Genomic DNA, 21454 nt, shown 5'->3' with positions numbered 1-21454 from the left:
ATCTTTTACCAAGGAGATGATAAAGAATTATTTAGCAAAATTTAATGTCATCGTTAATATTATTCGATCCTATAATTCACTCGACAACAAAATTTCTCATTAAAAATTCAAGAATACGTAATATTGCTACCGAAAATCGTAAACCTAAATCTACTTACTATTTACACATTAAATAAGATTTTTGGTCGCGCTGTGTGTACACACAAGAGCACAAACTGGTGGAACATTAGAAAGAAGGAAGCAACCTGAAAACCGAGGATAAACGAAACAAATATGTACATTGTTTACTTAACTTACAAATATAAACTTAAGCTACAAGAGTGAAGGAGAATTTACAGTTATTACACAAGACACGTGATCCTAGTTCCTCCGCAGTCGCCTGCAAACTGCTTCGAAATGCTTCAAAATGGGTCACTAATGTACCCCTAAATATTTACATTCCTTTCTCTAAGTATATCTAATACACGATCACTGGGATTCGTCCGTCCCGCAGCCAAGGAAGCTCGATTTGCCTTAATTTCTATTTTACCCGAATTTACAATACGGACCTAACGCTTAAAACTTAAATGATTACTATTTACTGGCATATCCCTCGAGTTTTGTAAAATAATTACATTTATTCCATTCTTCCAGTTACTGCTTCCTTCTAGGTTTCAATAAAATTGATAGAAGAGGTGATTGATTATTCATTTTCTATGAATCTTTAGCAATCTAGCATGAGTCGTAATGACAAAGTTTTTTGAAAAATAATAGTATTCCTTTTCATAATTTTTCACCTTGTTCTCTCAATAGGAAAACATACTACACCCTTCTCGTCCTCAACATATTCGACAGAATTCTACTGTCTGATGTCTGATATCACTTCATTAACACGTTCACTGTCAGTCTAAGAAGCAACTTATTTATTATGTGTGAAAAAATATACAGTAATTTCGGATTATCTGTTCGTAATTGGAAATCGTAGTCAGACTTGTAGCTTGGACAGCACTGATATTTAATGTCTTTCTATGTCCCACCTTCTCTTGAATCAAAATAGAACTGAATGTGTGTGTATACTTATAAGATTGGGGACTTATCTATAGGTAGGTACCTAATTTATAAGTAGAACGACACAGATAGGGCAAAGTGTTAGAGAGAGCAAAATAACCTTCTTATTCGCCCATGTGTCAATGGACTTCTTTTCAGTTCTGCATTGTGCATATACAATACGTAACTCAGTAGCACTCGAACTAGCATTATCTAACAGGAGTTTCGAATGCATTTCTGTATTTCAGATACCTTTCACCAAAAGCTCACTCTTCGACGCCAGTTTCAAGAACCGGTTGGAACAGCTACAAACAATTAACCCGAAATTACTATTCTTGAATATTGCCTGATCGAACGTTTATCGTTGACAATGCGCCCCGATGCCACATATTCAGCAGCGAACGTGTTAACTCTAATCTACAGGAACCCAACACTAAAACAACCCCATTCCCAAACGGGGATAATAGAAGATAAATGAAACACCTCTCTCAATTCTTTCCACGAAGTCATTCCCAATGCCCCATCGCCAAACCAGTTGACAGTTCCGCCTAAACCGGTTAACAGTTCCAATAAATCACTCCAAGCACTGAACCTTGAACCCAGACCCCCCGCAACACCCAATCATAGACCTCGATCTAGCTCCGCGACACACCTCTCAGTACCAGCTGTAGAATGGCTGATGGGGAGCAGGTCTCGGGGGTTGCTGGAAGCCCTGAGCGCCGTAGTGACTGGCGAAGGGCTGATGAGGGTGAGTGGCGTGTGCATGGGGTTGCTGTAAGCTGGAGGGAGGACTGGGGAGGCCCACCCTTCCAGCGCTGGAGATTGGTAGGTTCCACGAGGGAGAGGTGTTCCCTTGGCTAGCCTGTTGCTGCTGCGACTGTTGTACAGGGGACACTGAGCTGATGGGCAGATCCGACGAGGTTAACTGATCGGATGCTGGGTTCGAGCTGCCAGAATTCGGACCCATCATGGTCACCAGCGAGTTGGGGGTAGGCGGCAGCTGATGGCTGCTTGGTTGCTGGTACGTCGATGACGACGCGGGCGTCACGGGGGACACTTGGTGACTCATGTGGCTGCTGGTGGATGACGTTGGTGGTAACAGCGAGCTGGGGTACGTCACAGAGGTTGGTAACCCGTAGCTCGACGTGGACCCGACGGAGGATGGTAGTCGAGTGGAATCTGGCGTCAATTGGTGAGACATGCTGGCGTGATGGGACGAATACAGCTCTGGAACTGTGGAAGAATTTGTGATTATTAATAATATGCTTTATTTGATAGGGTTTCTGGAGATATCTTAATGGAAACATTGTACAATGAAACAAAATATATGAATAAATATTACTTCTGTGAATTTTATACTTTTTCAAAAACGTAGGTACGCTCTTAAAAATAAATCTACTTTAATTTCGGTAATTGTAGCGTTAAAGAAGATGCCAAAGTCGTCAATAGAGTTCATTGTACTCTGAGACATTTAGTAACTTCACTCACCTTGGCTGGATGAGAACGTGGAATCTGGCAAAGTCTGTCCATGGGGATGAGGATGCGGATGACTCGGAGGAACAGAGGCAGCGGCGTGAGGATGAGGTGCAGCCGGTGGATGAAGAACGTAGGAAGCCGTAGGGTAGGCCACTGAGCTGACGTAACCGCCGGAAGTGGTCGAAGACAACTGCTTCCTGAGCCTGGCTCGCCTATTGCTGAACCATACTTGGATCCTAGCTTCAGTCAGTTTCGTCCTCTGAGCCAGTTCTTCTCTAGTGTAGATGTCTGGATACTGAGTCCTCTCGAACGCTCGTTCCAACTCATCTAGCTGATGGGCAGTGAAGGTTGTTCTGCTTCTACGTTGCTTCCTCTTCAATGGTATCCCTGGTTCGCTCTCACAGTCGGAGCCGGAACTAGTTTTACCTGGAAATGAAAATGAACGGTTGATTAGCGAATTGCGATGAGTAATAAGTAATAAATAATGTCTAAGGACTTTGATTTAATAGCTGAGCGAGTCTAAATGAGAGTTTTTGAATTTGTAATTAAATTCAAAGACTTAGAGTTGCTTTAAGGCTTAATTAAATCGAGTTGAACAAAATTAAGTTGAGATAAATCGAGGGCATTTAACGACTCAAATGTGGGAACCTGAAAGTTCGATAGTTCGAGTTGAAACGTGGAGATCTATGGTTTAAATTATAACCTAGATTTACATATTTAGTACTTATTAAATATCCTTGTTATATTGAACACTATAAATCAGTGCTTCAAACTTCACACAGAGCTCCATATTTCATTTTCATCGAAAGTCAGAGGATGCTTACGATTCTGAAAGAAATTATTCACAGAGAAACCTAATATGATCTTCCTCTGAATTTCTTCTGAAAACAACGCTCGCCAAAAATGCTCTGCAAACATTATCCGCCAGATCCTAGGACGATCAAAGGATCTACCACGCTCCAATGGACCAAGGAAGAATATCCTGCGAGGTAGAATTTCCTGCCTGCTTTGCGTTAATAACCAACTGGTTACTGGATCCGCAGAACGTGCAAAAAACATGGAAGAAACGCAACAAAATAACAGAGCGCCTGAACGAGAATAAGGTAGACTGAATTATGGGGTCGTGGCTAATAGCTATTAATTCCCTGTGCTCGTGTCACCTGGCCAACCCTCTCTTTCCAGGTGAACGCACGTCCTGGTTTATGGTTTGTTTTGCCGAGCCAGAGTTCAAAAGGAACCGCTGGTTATTTCACACTCGATTCGCGATCGACTCGTTCGCCACCCACGTTCTTTTGCTTTTCCTTTTTCCCCTCCCGTGACTCACTCGCCTTCTACTGTTTCCGACGAGTGTTAAGATCGGTTCAAATCGTCCTGCGATGTGAAATAACGATTTCCAAGAACAGACGCGAGTTGGGCCTATTCTTTTCGTGCGGATCAGCAACATTTGATTAAACTTATGTTGCATTTTGTCAACGTGAAAGTAGCGTTTTTGTCAATCGTAGGTACAATTACGACGAATGTTGCACGTCCTTTAACTTTGCAAGAAAAGGAGTTTAATTAACTTGGATCGACTGTCTACTTTCATTTGTACTATTCTATCCCAATCGATTTTTTTATTCCACGCTTCCTTTTCCGCCGATATTTCTCGATCCTTCTTTATTCATTTATTTATAGTGACTTTTATATTAATGGAAGTCTAGAGTTTCTTTCCGAGAATATTGAATGTAAGAAATCTTGCGTTCATGGTAACTACTTTCATATAACTTCATGGAATCTTCCACTTTCTGTATTTTGAAGGTATTTTTCCTTTCCTCTAGTATCTACTTGATCGAAAATCGAAGAAACTTATTTATTTCATAAGTCCATCACCACGTGGCTGTTCCACAAACACTAAACTTTTGATTTTACTCACAATCAGCAAAATACCAAGTAGTCGAAATTAAATAATATTAAATATTCACACATGATCTCCACAAACTGAACATAAATTTAAAGCTTTCTTAGAAACCTACTAAACTGAAATTGAAAGAAACCCACAATGGTTATATCACTATTATACTATGCTCCAAATTTTTAACGAGGAATATAATTACCTAGATTTTGCTCAAAGTGTTCATTACTGGATATCGAACGCTCCTGGAATTTATTCCGACACTATTCACTCATGTTTTTCTCTACCCTATCCACGTACCCTCCAGTGACACGTTTCCTCGTCCAGGAATTCGAAAGAGGGTAAAACGACGCTCGTAGACCGCTCGCGCATTTTTAGATTATCGCGGAGGAGTCATCATCATCAGGGACGGGTGACAACACGCGGCGTAAAAAGAAACGAGAGTGCCAGTTTCTTCCGAAGGCCTCTGGCTGTCTGGACTCGCGTCTGTAGAAATCGTCGAGCAGCTTTTGCAGCGGAGGCCGCGACTAATCGGCCGACGACGCCTGACGCCGGGACGCCCCGCGTTCATGCCCATTCGACACGGGCTCTATTCCCGGACGAAATCACTTCTTCCTTTTCCTTTCTCCCATCGCATAGTACATAATACGAATATGAAAAAACTGAACAATAAAATATTACCACCCTGCTAGTTTATCGCTTCCTACTGTAAATATAGCGGGGCTCGGGAATTCTTAAGCTGGAAACTTCTGTCTGATTTAGAAAATGGTGGAATGCTGCTGAGAATACAGTAAAATCGATATCGAAGCTATAGCATTGTCTTCGTGATTAACGTTTTGTTTTCTTGTGGATTTCTTACTACCTATAATGAGTGGATATAGCTCGTTGACCCTTCATCAAGGATCTGTGTTTTTCTTATTAGTAGGATACTAAAGAAATAATAGCGAATACTCGGGATTAATCAGAATTCTATTTATTATTTCATGCTTCTCTTCTGTTTCAGTTTAGGTTTGTTTAATAGAATTTGTTTGAAATTATAAGCTTTTCTGTGTTGATATATTTCTTAGGTTTTGCATTCTGTACGTTATTTTCAAGTATTTCGTTGAGTTCCTACTCATTTAAGTATGCGATAGAAGCAGTAAATTTGCAAAATCATGACAAAGATTGCATCTCCATGGGACTAAGCGGCCGCTACCGCTTAGTAATTACCAAAGTTTCGAACCCAAAATTACCCCCAGGGTTGTGAGATTGCTGGGTTGCTGGTCGATGCAAGGCAGTACCTTGGACCAGAAGACATCGATGAAGACACGGCAAGTATCGAGCTTCTAATTTAGGAGAGAAAATGAATCTTGAGAAGTAAGGGGCAAAGATACCACTATATTCATACTAGTTCATAATAATTATTAGTGTCAATAGTTTAACATAACATGGCTTACCATCATGGCTTACTAATTGTATTTCAATAAGTACTGAAAACTTATTAAGACTGCTATACAGAAAATTCTTTACAAGTCATCTGTGGATACATTCCATATGAGATATTAAGAAGGTGAATCACTATGCTACAACCTCTAAATAATGTTAATAGTTCTAGATTCAGAATAATGAAAACTTCAATGTGTTTACTTGAGAGAAAAGGAGATTATTGAAATAAATGTTATACAATTCATAATTACTAACTTAATATACAAACAAAATACGAGGGGAATAATAATGTATTATTGAACTCAAAGAAATTTGGAGAAATCTAGATTTAACGTAGATAAATTCAAGGAATTTCAATGCAAATGGGTACTTATAATTGAATTTTATGTCCTGTTAATCTTTCATGAGAACTAATTCCAGTGTCTCCGCTTCACCTTCATATTTTATGTGTCTCCAAGGTAATATTTTTCAGCAGATCGAGGAGAAAAGAGATCATTGTGTGCCTCGGTGTAGGTTGACAGGCACGAGGCGCACAGTGGTCGGCGCCCTTTTAGGTTTCTCACCCCCGTTGGTGGTAACACGTTGTTTTTGCCCTCCTTTTTATGTTTTGAAAGGCCGCCACCGACGGGTCCGATCGACTTACAAATCTACGAGCAGTTTCTCCTCGTTTTGCTCTTTCATCTTCGCCGACAAGAATTTTCAAATGGTCCGACGACGGACCACCATCGGTATACGCTCCATTCTTGTGGTCAGGGGTGGAAACAACCCCCTGAACCGTGAGAAACCACTCGATTGTTGCTGTTTCCTCTTTTTCGTATTTTTTCAATTGTTTGCTTAATAAATACCTTACATCGTGTCATTGCATGAGTAATGTTACTCCTTATTCTATATTTTATATGAAACGAGCAGTGAAGTGTTCAAAAAAGGGTTTGAAAAATGATTTGGAAGATAGAAAATGGTTGTAGAAAGTAATAATCTGTGTGTCACTATAAATATTAATTTTCATAGAAATAAAATAATTGTCAGTGACAATTTGTAGAATAACCTGGTATACTGAAGAATAAATAAATTTATGTAGGTGTAGTTTATGTAGGTTGTTTATAATTTTGAGCAATAGTTTCAAGTTTATGTATATTCAAATCCTCCCTTATTGAGGTTTCCCCAATTTATTTTATAGATTAGGTGTTTTATTTGTGTCTTTAGCGAGTAGTAGAAGGAAAGGGTCCCATGTTTGTATTCTTTAGATCACCACTTTAGAGGCGAGATGTTTCGGTAGCCCTGACATGTTTTGGGACCAGAAACAACTACTGACAGCTCTTTAGAAAGATAAGAAGATATCTCAAACCACTTGCACGATAAAACTTCAAATTAAGGGATCTTAGCAATTCCAGAACTTTTGTGCTTTAGAGCTTCAAGGCTTTAGGGCTGCAGGACTCCAGAAACTTACAAAAAACAAGTATAGTAACACTTGTCTATTCTATTAATATTTTTGTTTCAATTATTTACTCCAGGGTTTGTTTATCACCCCATTCTACTATTTAATATCACTCTATTTTAAATTATGTATTCTCAATTCTCTATTCCAAAAATAATAGTACCTACACCTACATCTCCACGGATAATTTAATATAAATTAACCTGCATAGAAATGAACTCAAAATACCTCTTACTTAGCACAGTCAAAACAAACTGGACTCGAACTTCCTCGAGACCTCCATTAAACCCTAAACTCCTATCTCTCAACTACCTTCTCCCACGTGTCTCATTTTTTCCCCTAATCAGATCCCTTCTCGACACAGAACCTAAAAATCTCCCAGCTGATCGACCACAGCATCCGACCTCACTTTCCCCGTAGCTTGACGAATCCCGCCAGCCAGGAAGTCAGTCTCCAATTTGTCACAGAGACCATTTGAATCTGGAGTCTCATTCTTCCTCAGCTTTCCCTGAAAAGAACAGGAACCGTTCGATCCTTTCGTGCATCCCCTCGATCTCGCCGCCGTTGCACATGGTTCAGTACCGTCGATTCTCAACGATACCACCTATCGAACATTCGGACGTGCACGTGGGCATGTACCGGGCGGCGAGAAAATTACAGAGCCGAGATAGCTAGCTACCGAGCGTTCTCTCGCTGCGGCGCACTGGCGAACCGGTAATTTCCAAGATCGAGAAACGCCAGGCTGATCAATGCGGGAGCATTTAATTTATTCATTCACCGTTTCGAGATCCTGCTTTCGGATTCTTGGTGGTCTAGCCAGCTGATGGGGCGTGCCCAGGCGATCATTCCACGCTAAATAGCTCTGAATCCTCCACGATTAACAGTTTCCCCGTGTCGACCAGCCCACGAACGATACAGTGTAACTGTATTCCTCTTTTATATTGCGCTTCTTAGCGATCCTAAGATTGTTAAAAATGTATAATTTAATGAATTCATCTCCTTCATTGGTGATTTGTGGCTGGGCCCTGATATTAGCTGAGACTGTTGGAACTGTTGAATACTGTGTACGTCATGTGACACCAGCTTCAGGAATATTAGCAGTTTTAGCTGAATTTCGGATTGCAGGTTTTGTTGCTCGTTTTGTCTCGATTTGATGCTGGGACGGGTTGCCATTTTTTATGAGATGTTTCGATTAGTTTCTGTTAATTAAGTCTTTTTAGGATACACACAGCTAACGAAGTACCTAAATACCATCAAGAAGAGAAATTATTTCACTTGACTTTTATACAGGGTACTAAGAAAATGCCCAATAATGCTCAAGTAAACATTGATATCCTCAACGTTATAAACAATTCTTTGTTTGGACTAAAGTAAATGGTTTGGTTTAGTTACTTTCATCCCCCTGTATTACCTATTTGTAATAGTCTAATTTACTTAGAAATTAATGAACTGAATTAAAGCGACTGAAATCCAAGAGTTATCTTTGAAGTAATCAATCACCAGTAGGTTCAGGTGCAGATATCAAAATAAATTAACTGCTAAATTATTTGCTAATCGAGAACATTTGATGTTCCTGGCATAGTGTTGTAATTAAGAAAGCAAGATTTTTGCACGTGGTTCTAAATTCAGTGGAAGATGTCAAGTAGAATTTCTGTGGGATCTTGATTCGATTGCAAAGGATGCGGAAGAGGGGAATGAATTAGTGTCGCGATTGCGAAGGAATATGTTGCCACATAGAAGGGGAACTGAAGTTGGAGTTGGTGACGCAATTATGTAAGCAGGAGATTTGAAGATTAATTGCTCAAGATTAACCTGTTGACTAAGGAAGATGAGTGTAAATGTTCTTGTATTTACTGAGAGAAATTAATTCATTAGGAAAATTTAACATTATAGTTAAAGCTATGGAAGAAAAACAATAACGTATAGTAAGTAATTGTAATTATTTCTGAATATCGTTTCACTTTAATCAGTAGGGTTTTCCAATAAGAGCTACCAAATGCTTTGACATATTTGGAATTATTTTCAGCTTAAAATAGTTCAATTATTAAGTTAATATTTTCTATTTTAAATGAAAAACTGGTGTACGCAATTTTCTTTAAAATTGGTGAGTATAATTTTTGTAACTTTAGAATATTTGTGATACTGACTTTTTATGTAGAATCACGCACTCGGGTTGTGTTTTCAGTTCATTGACACTCAGTATACATCTGTAAAAATTGTATGTATGTAGAAGTATACATAGAAAGTTGAATTTAATATTCTATAGTATACATACATGATGAATATAGGCAGGTATATGTTTTGAGTTTGAATTGTTATGTAAAATAGATATTTTTGAACATGTTTAAAATTAATTTTACTACAAAATATTTCGTCTTTGATTTATTTCATGTTTCAGTATTGCAGTTGCTATTTTCTTCAATGTCATTTCTGCATCTTATTAATTTATGGAGGCCATTTTTATAGAAAAACTGAACTAACCAATTAAAGTGTCACGAAACCTTCACACAACCAAAGTATTAAAATCCTACAACTGTTTTTTAACTTTTTACTGATCCAATGAAAATAGACAAGCTCAATAATGCACTGAGGCTGTCTCAAAAATCTACTTGCCTAAAAAAAAACGATTCCCAGATATCAAATTTTTACCAACATCATAAACAACATTTCCATCAATATCAACGTAACGAGGAAGGCACAAGTATCCTGCTTTACGTTTTGCAACCTATTTAATAAATGTTCTCGCAGCGTTTCATCGAGCTTTCGTTCTGCTCGAGTGGAAAGTTCCTGAAACGTTGTATACGCACCCACAGGAGAACTTTGTTGTACAAAGTTGCAGCAGGGTGCACGCAAGCGCAGGAAAAAGCAAAATGAAAGGAAACCGATGCTTCTCCACGGCAACTAAGAAACTTTTTCTCGAATCCTCCACGTTGATTAAAGACTCTGAGAGGTAAGTTTCAGCTTCGAGCGCGAATTAACTGCGAATTACTTGCTAAGCTCCACTTTTGATCGCCTTCGTAATTTCCTGGCGTTGTAATTTTCCCTCGGACAGGGCATTACGTTGCACAGGAAGCTGTTATGCCTTAATGGACGCTTTTATCGCGGACACATTTTTTTTCAAGATCGTTGGCTAAATTTTTCGCTCGTACCGCGAAACCCACCGTGAAAATCCTCCAAAGCGATACGCGATGTAGAATCGCGTGACTATTACTAGCGAGTTTGCAACGCTAATATCGTGTCCCACTTTGGCGACAAATCATGGACGAACATGGATATTTTCACTCAGTTTCTTGACTAATCGTAAGTTATTTGTACCACGGATCTTGAATCGGCACTCGAGGCAGAAAAATGTGTCACAGGGTTAACTAGAGCCTTTTTAGATTCTAGGGGATGATACTCCCTTGTTCAGACGTACGGAAATTGTACAGTAGTTTAGGTTGCAAGTTAATGATTTACGAAATAGTAAAATGCAGAGATTACCTGATATTTTTTGCACTTACTGTCTAATAAATTTTGATGATAAATACGAAACTTCATATGCTTGTAAAAAGGAGGAAAAATAAATCGGTAGAATTAATTAACAAGATTTTACAATAAAAACTGTGGAGGATTTTTAAATATAGAATACTATTAAATTGAATAATTATTATAAAAAGTTCTCTAACAGATTCGTAAATTCAAGACAATTCTACTAATTTATATTTAAATAAGCACACCTGGGTTAACTTCTATAGAGCCTTTTTGTTAGCTTTTGCACCTCTTCAAAGAACTATAATCAACTTGCACAAACAAGGTCGAAGATAAAGTAATTTTAAAATTCAAAATTGAAGGTGTTCAAAGTGTCTATGCGATCGCCACAAATAATAATCTGCTATTCGCTGAAAATTATGTGGTGCGAAAATGGTGGTCAATTCAATTTTAAGAGATCCCACGTAACGAGAGCCCCGAGGACCAAATTACGAGGCGATGTTGTTATAATCTAATTTCGTACGGTGGCGCTGTTACCACGGCGCGTATTTTGCGAGAGGCTGATTCACTGATTCAAGATCATCAATCTTGGCCGGGGCAGCTGGGAAAAGAGACACGAGTCCAGCGTGATCTCGATCGAAGTTTTTGCCAGAGCATATGGAAAGCATCGCGGAATTTTAATGTACAATTTTGTCTCGGAGTCGAACTTGTAATCCAAGAGGAAAAACTTAAAATACGAGGCTACAGGTGAAGTTAGAAATTGAATAAAATATCAGTGGGCACTATGTATTGAAAAGTCATCTCTTAATAATCATTTATACGCGTATTACAAAATTTGTCAAAAGTGTTTCGTCCAATTTTCTTAATTTTAGTTTCACAAAAGCTTTGAAAATCTGAGAAATTAAATATTTATAGATTTAATATATTCCTTTTGAAATTTAAAGAATTCAGAACTTAGGGACCTGTTGAGGAAACAGTGATCCCACCTTGCTATACTAAATAATACAAAAAAAAAATAAACTAGCTTTAGAATTTGAACACGTGAATTTAGTAATCCCTCGCGAACAAGTTTGTAAACCTTTTCACGAGTGGTGTTCTAGAGTTATTGTGTGTATTAGCTGTGTGTATAGATTCGAGAGTTGAAGGCAGGCAGATCCCAAGGGATAACATTAAGGGAAATCTCGACTTGAAACTCACCATCGCCAAGCTTCGCTTCGTCCTCGGGATCACGCCCTCTGAGAAGCCTTGAAATGGCAGAAACGCTTGGAGCACTGGTCCTGTCACAAATTCCCTCCTTGATCAATCTGTCTCGGATCTCCCAGGAGAAAATTCCCGGATTGTCGCGCTTGTACTCCTCAATTCTTGCCTCCACTTCAGGCGTGGCCACTCTCGGCTTGCTTCCGCCGATCACGCCTGGCCTGATGCTTCCGGTTTCTTGGTATCGGTTCAGGATTTTCGATACGCATCCGTGGGACACCCTCAGTTGCCTATTGAAGCGAAGAAGAATATTAAAATCGAGATTTGACGACTTCCATTCCTGGAAAATGTGAACCACTGGATGGAGTTTGTTTAGAATGGGATTGTTAGAATTGTTTCTTTTTTTATGTTTTCATATTGAATAGGAAATGTTGGATTACAATACTTTGCTTGATTTTATGAAGAATATTTATCCTTTTTTTATTTTAAATTAATCTGTAGACTAGATGAATTTGTAAAGATTTGGATAATATGCTCATTTACCTTGAAATTACGCAAGGTCTGACCCCAGCGGCAGCCATTTCAACGATTTTTAGGCGGATGTGATTCGGTAGTGGTCTTCCATTTATGAAGACACCACCGAGCTGATTGACGCGTCCCTGACCTGGTATCGATCCTAAATCTGCAACAAAAGACGTTTTATGTTAACACAAGTTGCACTTAATAACAAGACTTTATCTGTTCTAGCTTTTCCAGGGATTTTATGTTCCTCAATATAGCATCTATCAGTATCATGCTTCATTTTGAATAGATAATCATTCTAGGATACACGTTTATTGAGTATAAAATTTCTTATACAATGAAACAAGTGTATATTCATGGTATCCCTGAAAAAACTGCATACATTTGAATTCACTGATTATGATAAATAGACTATGGATATTTATGCAAATTCAAATTTTCATAAACACAATTACACAAATGGAAACCAATTAAAAATTTGTTTTACTTTCTCAAATAATTTTAAAGCACGTTTAACTTGTGATACTTTGTACATTTTTACGTATTATACAATAGATTCTGTACTTTTTCCCATATATAAATCTCCCATAAAGATCCGCAGTTTACGTACTGATAGGGTTCCTACGATTCTTGGAAAAAATAATTCTCTTCAACCCGCAGCTCTTCCTTCTCAGCAGATAAAAGCGCAGTTACATATCTATTCTCTATCTCGAATAATTATGCAAACAAAAGAATTCTCAGTTTCTCTTACTCCATAACCGTAGAAAGTACAATTATTCTTCTCTGCATCTATACTCAGCCCTTCAGATCACGATTGTAATAAGATCACGCGAAATAGAAAAGCGTATTATCACAGAATCGAACAGCCGTAATAAAATGTTTCACACCAGTCATTCCGATTGCCTCGATAATTGTACTATCAGAAAGTGTACTGCGCGAACTTGAAATATCTCTGCTGAAAACAGCTTAAAAATTCTTCTTCCTGTTCGGCCCCCTTTCTTCATTACCACGGAGAGAGATTGGCTGTGTTCCTTTCTCGAGCAGACGGGGGACCTCCCGATCGAAGGCCGATTGCAGAATCGCGGATCCTTTTGTTTCAGTGCGCGCGCGGACGCGAATCAGTCGAGAGAACAGTTAGTCCGACGGAGAATAAAGCGAAACCTGGATTTATCGTTCCACCTTCACCTCGACGTGTTTCCTGCGCGTCGAGGGGAGACAGGACGAAAGGGGAAAGGAGGAAGAAAGAGAGGCGGCCGAGAAGGAAAGAGTTATTGGCTGGCTCACAGTACCATAAATAACGATAAGACCAATGAATCTGAGGGTTTACGACGCGCACCACTGATAGCGTATAATTTGCCTGGCTAACTGCAATCTGCGTTGCGCGATTGCGATCGGAAGGAACTATTTGCTTTGCAATGCCTTTTCCGTCTTTTTCAATCGATGCCGCGATATAATAACTCGGGGATTCGTGATCGGTTGCTGAGAACTCTTCTTTTGCAGCCGATTTTAAGATGCAGTAATATCCTGAACTTACGTTCTAATTGATTAGAAGGTAATCGATGTAAGTTAATAAAGGTGGAAGATCAGATCGAATTTATACAGGATGATCCATCTAAATATCTGTTCCTATTGTAAAGAGAATAGCAAGTATTTCATATATGCAATTTCAATGATACCAAGAGACCAATACGTTGTAAACTATAACCTTTTTAAGTTCATTTTTTGCTTAGAGTTTCCAAGATCATTGATGGTTTTTTTTTACACATAAGTTAACCTAATGTGACTAGGTATTACCTAATACGTACTATTAAGTATGTATTTGTAGATTATATTAGCATTAGGTATGTTATGTTTGTAAGCAGGCTTTTATTCAATACAGATGATTATAATAGGCAAATTTTAACATAGAGTTCTGTGTTTATATGTTATCGAATCTTATAAATATAATTCTTGTTTGTTATTAACTCTTGAACTTTTACAATTTCTTAAAACTACTGTTATATTTGTTCTCATTGTTCGTTTCATTTTTAATAAATAGAAGCTATGAATACATTGAGCGGCTTCAAAAAGATGTTGTAGATACGGTACGCTGTATAAGCTTATTTTTGGTAACGAGTCACGAGACTTTAACGAGCAGAGACTGCGCGATGCCAAGTCATACGATGTGTAATAAGCAATACGCAATGATTCGTGGATTTATTTATGCATGTATATTCAGATCATTAAGTTATTTGTCAAAATTACTATAGTGTGCTTTGTTCTTTTATTTTTCTCAGATTTAGCTCTTGCGTTTCAGTCTTGTCTGTCTTCTAGAAATTTATTAGAAAAAATGAAGCGTGCTTAAAATTTGAATATGTACATTCAATACTTCTCTGTGAACAAACTCGTCAGTAACTATGATAATAATAAAAAAAAATGAAGTTATGGATTCAATATGCGTATAGATTGTTACTTCAAAGTAGATAATACATAAGTTAGTAGGATTTTGTCCTCCCGCTGACGCCATTTTAAGAACCCTTAGATTTAACATAGGTACATTCTTTCCTTTAATATGGATTAAGATTGTGTCTGATTTTATATCTTCCAAATATACTTTTGTTACTTCAACCTATAATATTTCTTCACTACAAACTTCTCATAACATCAATAAATCTTAAAATTATTCAAAATTCGAATGCTATCTCCAACAAAATAAAACTGAGCTAGCCATCAATTCCATGCTACAAGTTCGATATCAAAGAGTTATGAACCTATGAAGCAACACTGTATCACTTAATTTCACACTTTTCTCCTCCGCACAGTTACTTGTTTTTCTCTCTAACCATCATCAACAATAGAAAAACGCAACACATGAACAGAGAACTTTGAGCGCTGGTCACTCATGAAGCGAAGCTTCAGTAATTGTTGGATCTAGATCCACTTTCGAGCATCGAACGATTTTTCGCCTCTCCCTGAAGAGCGTTGAATCGAGACGAAAAACATGACTGATTAATCCGAACGCAACGGAATCTTTCTTCTCCGCAGCCGAGGAAATGGCGAGTCTCAGAACTGAATCGCGACTGTATCGATCCGCGATCGTGCAAGAAGTCTTCGATGCGGGCGTGAGTCATTTTTGCGACATAGTAACGAGAGGAAAAACGGAGCCTCCCAATGACGATCGATCGCGAACGTCTGACCGTCGATGCGAGACAGTGCATAAAGTAAAGACGACAAAAAAAGGATCACGGACTATTATCATTATCTCGATACTACGGGATACAGCACACCTGTGTACGATCCGCTCGTTTCGTAATTATGCGCCACATCGGTAGGAAGGCGTGGGTGAAAAAAAAAAATATTCGCACGGTCGATCTGTCTTCCAGAAGCAATTATATTTTTTCGTCGCGTTGGCGGTGCGATTTTTCATCGAGCGCTTTTTGCGGGGCGTGAATTTTATTTTATAGCGGAATGCAGAACGGAAAATGAAGTTTCAAGGTCCTGGGAGCAAGGTAGAACCATTTGCTCGAAAGCAGCTCGAAAAGTTTCATAAAAAGAGAGACTTAGTTGCTGTTGAGGAAAGAAACTGTTCGTTGGAAGTCCTTCGACAACTCCAGTGCTCATGTGTGCAAGTCCACGCGATCTAGAGCTGAATTCTTTATGAGAATCAAAGAAATGTACAGTGGTGCTTATAGAAATTGCAGCACTTTTAAAATACGTGTGTTTTTGGTTTACCTATCGGGTGAGTAGTATTCGTTTGTGTTATTGTGTTATTGATGCAGGCTTGATTTACTTTCCCGTGTGTATACAGTTACGAGCAATGATAATATAGATATTTTAGCTTAATTTATATTTATGTAGGAAATATATGCATGTTTATACTATGGAGATGATAGAACTTGGTTATATAATACATGTAGATATTAATACTACTTAAAAAGTTAGGAACATAACGAATAAAAGTACTCTAGCAAGCCTGTGTTTAATAGAATCAGTAAAAATCGATTTTGCAGATTTAACAAAGCTGCTATTACTATAGTCAAGCTACATTTATTAATTTTACATGAATCCATAACAGATCCTATAAAGCAAGAGTCTGTTCTTTTTCCGTGTATATACAATTAGAGTACCTACATTAAAAGTTTATTCTCCACAGAATCTCCTTCTACATCGACTTCGTCTTGATAATTCACATCTCGAAACGGAAGTGTAATCTAAGGGTGTACACTCAGCACTCATCGTTCTCTATTTTCACCCAGAGACTTCAAGAAACTTTCGCAACTAAAATTTCACAAGCTCGCCCCCCGAACGAAATCCTCGAGAACCGTGATTTCTAGAAACCCACGTGGAGTCCTTCGGCCTTCATCAAAATCGAGAAGATCGATCAAACGAAAGGAAAAAATAAGCAGCGAGAAAAGAGGGGGTAGGTGGACGCAGTCGTTGGCGAGGAACACCTCGATTTTCTTCGCTTTCGATTTTTTCCACCGCTCGCGTTAGAAATTCGCGACTTTTTCGGGGCAGGGCGGGTTTATTATCCTTCCAAGCGGAAAACTCGCGAAACCATCCAACGTCGGCGGTTCAGCGTCGATCCAAGGATCGATTCCCACGCTGGGATCTCGTGGATCCGCGAGATCGTGTCACCTTGGCGCGCGTGGCAGGGAAGGGGGCTGAAGGTGTCGACGAATCGACGAATCGACGCCTTCGCGTTCACGTAACGAACAGGGAGGAGAGAGAAAAAAAAAAGGCGGGCGAGGGGGAGCGGAAAAAAGGGAAACGCTGATTCCACGATTGCGCGGATTTCGTGTGGTCGGTTGCGTAACCGAACTTATGCGCCCGACGGCCGAAAAACGAACAACGGAGCGGAATAACGCAGGTGACGCTTTTTCTACGAACTCCCGTCGACTTGGCCGAGGGAAAGGGAGAAAAAACTGCAGATATTGCTAATTGTTTCGCTAATTGGCTCAGGCTTATCCGCGTCGCGAGTTTCGCGATTAGGCATCCGTGACCCGATTTCCATTGGCGTACGGTGATCGGGACGCTTTAGCGCGGGAAATTGAACACGACGAGATTTGGTAACTGGAAGTCTGGCCGTTTCTTGCGAACTTTACACGAATTGTGAAATTATTTTAATGAGGATAAGACCTTTTTGTTTATTCCACTCTGTTTTTGGTGTTTCTTCTGTTGTTTATAGTGGTTTGATGAGGAAGGACGAGATTGGGATTTGTGTGGACTTGTTAAGTAACTTAATTATTGTCTATTTCGAGAAAGGTCACTAAAATTGTTTTACTGAGATCTATGGCTATAAGGAAGAATGATATAAGTCACGTATTTAAATAATTGCAGGTGTTTTCGAAGATATTTTATACAATGAAAGGAAGACTGCGCGAAATACTCATGCACGATAGTGTATCTAACAATCCACTGGCTAGGAACTTAAAAAATGCGTCGTTCCTAAAAAAAATTAATTCACAATCGCAGAATACCTGAGACCGCGGATTTTACCTAATTTTTCACAGATACACAAAAATCTAGAGAATTAGCACGATAAACATTGTAATTAATTTAATCTATGTAGACATTTATAAATTTATTTTTGAGAAAATGATTTTAACTTTCCTGTTTCTCAATCCTATGCAAATTTCAGAGTTCCGTAATCTCTGTTCTAGTTTCTTAACAGCTTGCTATAATAAATTACAGAGCTTCTTTGATCATTTCTCTCCTTCAATTATCCCAACCGAGTCTCCGCAGAAATTTGAATTTTTATTAGAGCTAAATTATGGCGAACCATGCAGCCGTTACATCTGCGAGGAATGATCGAAACGTAAAAGCTCTAACGCGTGCATCATTGCAATTAATGTACAACAAAGGAAGCAACCACCCGCGAAATCAATCTTTCTGCCCCCGCTTCTCACGCGTCCGCGTCGTTTCAACGTTCCCTGAAATAATTAACCGTCGATGCGAGAGGCGTTTCGTCGCGCGTAATCGCGAAAACGCGCCAACATTATTAATCTTTCAAGAATATTTAATTATAGGCGTACCGCGGGCGTTAAATGATTCCATTTTGCATACAAGTCGTAGAAACCGACTAATTGTATGGTGCAATTAAATTCTCGCGCGCACAGGTGCTTAATGTTGGACAGTGACAAATGATGATCCATGACGGGATGTAAACAACGAGCGGAATTGCAAAATTCAAAGGTGAGCCACTCGTTTGCATCTTACCACATGGCTGTAGGTATTTACCTTCGTTTTACAGACCATTCAGTTAATATGTTGAATACTTTACGACTTCACTTAGGTACTCGCTTAATGAATTCCTAGTTATAAAATTGTTATATTGAAGCAGATGTCATTGTTGGAGTTTCCTAGGATCTTGTTACAGCTTAACGATTTTTTCATTTCTTAGAATTTAAAATAACTTCGACTTTCGTCGGAGGAGGATTGTGTGCCTATCACAGTTCTACGAGCTTAATAATTGAATTGTTTACTAATTTTGTATCTTGGGTTAACTCGTTTTAGGGTGCTCCGTTTGAAATCTAGTTTCAATCGATCTCAAAATTAATTCTCTTAAATGATTTTTAACGGTTCCTTTAATCTACCCTCGAGATTCATCTTCCCCATTAGGCGGAGATGTCGAAAAGTCGACAGCACGAAGGAACAGTGAAATTTACGAGGCAATAAACGAGGATCGTCAGGAAGTCCAGTCTCGGGACAGGAGAGCCGCTCATGAAGTTCTCGGCGATGAAAATTTTCCGGCTACGGATGCCAACAATGCAGAACAAGTTTAGCAATTACATGGTCCATTTTCGATTTCTCGTCGGTCGGCTGGGAAGAAAAAATCCATCAAGGAATTTTAAACGATTCTCCAGCCGCTTCATTTGCTAATAGTTGCTTTTGACTTGCATCTACTCTTGAGCATAGAAACGCATAAAATTCATACAAAATGTGTAATACGAAAATTCAAGGACCTCTCTATTAAAGAAGGAACCATTGGCTGGAATTGAAACTGAGATTAAGTGCAGTATTAATTTTTTATGGGCGACTTGAAATCAGTCAGTTTACGAGTGAGCTTGCAGAGTAAATAGAGATGAATTACTGAGATCAATGCATGCACAGATGAGTATATTGTAAATATGGAAAACACGATTAAGTATAGGGTAGATAGTTCTTAGAATGATGATGGTATACCTGAAGAATTTTCATCGACAGAATAGGTACTGTATTCAAGTATTCTACTATGTAAAGTAAAAGAAATATAAAATTCATTTCCTATATCTAAATTCACAGGTGGAGATTCATGACGAGTCTATAGTGTGTAGCAGAACCGAACTCTGCTTCAGATAATTCCAAAAAGAAAAGAAGTGAACTGAATCATAAAGTTATAGCGAGAGAACACTAATTGTGCAATTTATTTTAAGTGAATTATTAACTAACACTTAAATAGTCTTTGTAATGAAAGGTGTAGTTAACTGAAGATTCTAACAATTTCCTCTACTACTAGTCAAGAGTTAAATGCAAGAATATTGCAGGGAAGAGCCACACAATTTTTTGGCGAATGTAAAAAAAGGTAAGAGAGCGAACCGAGGCGGGAGAAGTCGAAAGGCAACGAGTACAAGAATTGTCGACTATTTCAAAGCGACGGCAGAAGCCCCGAAAAATGTATTTCATTATTTATGACGGTCATTAATGGTAATGTTCCGGTCTTCTCGGCTCAGGTAAGGTTATATATCACGCTTCGTTTAAAATCTCACAGGATATCCTGTCGGTCAAAATCTGGAAGATTTCCCTGCCACCGGGGCAGTTGTAAAATCGAAATCCTCTGAACCGTTTTCGACGGAATATTGCACAATACTAACACAATTCTGCCCTGCAATTTTTTAAAGCTTCCACAGTTTTTAAGAAATCGGAAAAACTGTCCTCTTCGAATAGATTATTTGTAGAGGTTCTGAAACTTCTTCACCATCTTTGAGTGAGTTTAGATTTAATTGTTTATTTATAATTATTAACATATTAAATTATTTCACATTTTTAAAACCTTCATTTTTGGTTAACTGAACCTGTCTTTCTTAGTTCTCTTATAGTTGCTTGGAGAAAACTACTTTTTCAAATATGGCTGAATTTTAATTAATCGGAGTGACACTAGATTGAAACTTGAAGTACCTTAATTAATGATAGCTAAGTTTGTTATTTCTAGTAGGTTATTATTAAATTCTGGTTTAAATTTGTAATCATAGTCTACTGTATTTCTATTGTTATTAGGTACACAATGATTATTGTTAGTGAGGTACTAATTGTAGTAAAGGTTTCTATAAGTATCGCAGAACTTTTTCTGACTTTTTATTAGATTGACTAATTAAACTGCACAGAATCAACTCTTAACATACTAAGATGAAATCACTCAAGGACTTCAATACTATATCCTTAACACGATCGAATTCAAGTTCTAAAATTTCCAAATCCTCAAATTCCCAATATTCTGAATTTTCAAATATTTAAATCTACTTCATAAATGTTCAAAGACTTCTTACGTACTTGTTTAAAGTTTTAAATTCGAATTCTTGAAAACCCGTACCTGGATCTTGAGTGACTTATATTAGCGTGATAAGAATCGAGATTTACATCCCAACGCAGCAACAAACCCAGGTCCCTCCTCATGAAAACACATCAGCATACTCTAAAATTCACGAACTTGTAATGTGCTCTTACCTTGGAATGGGTATCCAGTGAAGCAGGGTCGCATCATCGAAAAATTAGTGGTCACCGTCATCTCAGCGCGTCCGCGCCAGCCAGTCCGCTCACAAAACGCCACAAAAGCTGTCACAGCACTGTTCCTCCCTTTCAAATGACTTCACCGAACGTGCATCACCAGCCCACGAGGCACTACTCGAAACAGGGTCCTTGGCTCGAAACCGAACGAGAGAAACACGCGCAGGGTAAATCCCACAAATCTGCTGAGAGCACGCGAGTCAACTGTCACTACGAATCCCCGAGGAGGTTGCTCCCACTTGGTCCAGGATCAGCCACTTTCTCTAGGATCA

General features: G+C 38.6%; 1 protein-coding gene across 1 annotated transcript; it reads right to left on the bottom strand.

The window, feature by feature from the left end:
* Positions 1-1681: 1681 nt before the first annotated feature.
* On the bottom strand, positions 1682-21183 carry LOC143178990 (segmentation protein paired). Its single transcript, XM_076377943.1, has 6 exons — positions 21123-21183; positions 12462-12600; positions 11915-12208; positions 7164-7165; positions 2515-2928; positions 1682-2259 (listed from the first exon to the last, which is right to left on the bottom strand). The coding sequence occupies exons 1-6, from the start codon at positions 21181-21183 to the stop codon at positions 1682-1684; spliced, it is 1488 nt and encodes a 495-aa protein (XP_076234058.1).
* Between the last annotated feature and the right edge of the window lie 271 nt (positions 21184-21454).

The sequence above is a fragment of the Calliopsis andreniformis genome, chromosome 5 (genome assembly GCF_051401765.1).
Source record: "Calliopsis andreniformis isolate RMS-2024a chromosome 5, iyCalAndr_principal, whole genome shotgun sequence".
Taxonomy (NCBI): domain Eukaryota; kingdom Metazoa; phylum Arthropoda; class Insecta; order Hymenoptera; family Andrenidae; genus Calliopsis; species Calliopsis andreniformis.
Note: the sequence above shows the minus strand (reverse complement) of the source record. Positions and strands in the feature narration are given on the sequence as shown.

What these genes read in the sequence shown, in the direction of transcription:
- LOC143178990 (XM_076377943.1), bottom strand. Translation starts at nt 21,183, where the DNA reads ATGACGGTGACCACTAATTTTTCGATGATGCGACCCTGCTTCACTGGA. An exon ending in CACTGGATACCCATTCCAAG is followed by an intron (nt 12,601 to 21,122) that starts GTAAGAGCACAT and finishes CTTTTGTTGCAG; the next exon opens with ATTTAGGATCGATACCAGGT. An exon ending in AGACCTTGCGTAATTTCAAG is followed by an intron (nt 12,209 to 12,461) that starts GTAAATGAGCAT and finishes TCGCTTCAATAG; the next exon opens with GCAACTGAGGGTGTCCCACG.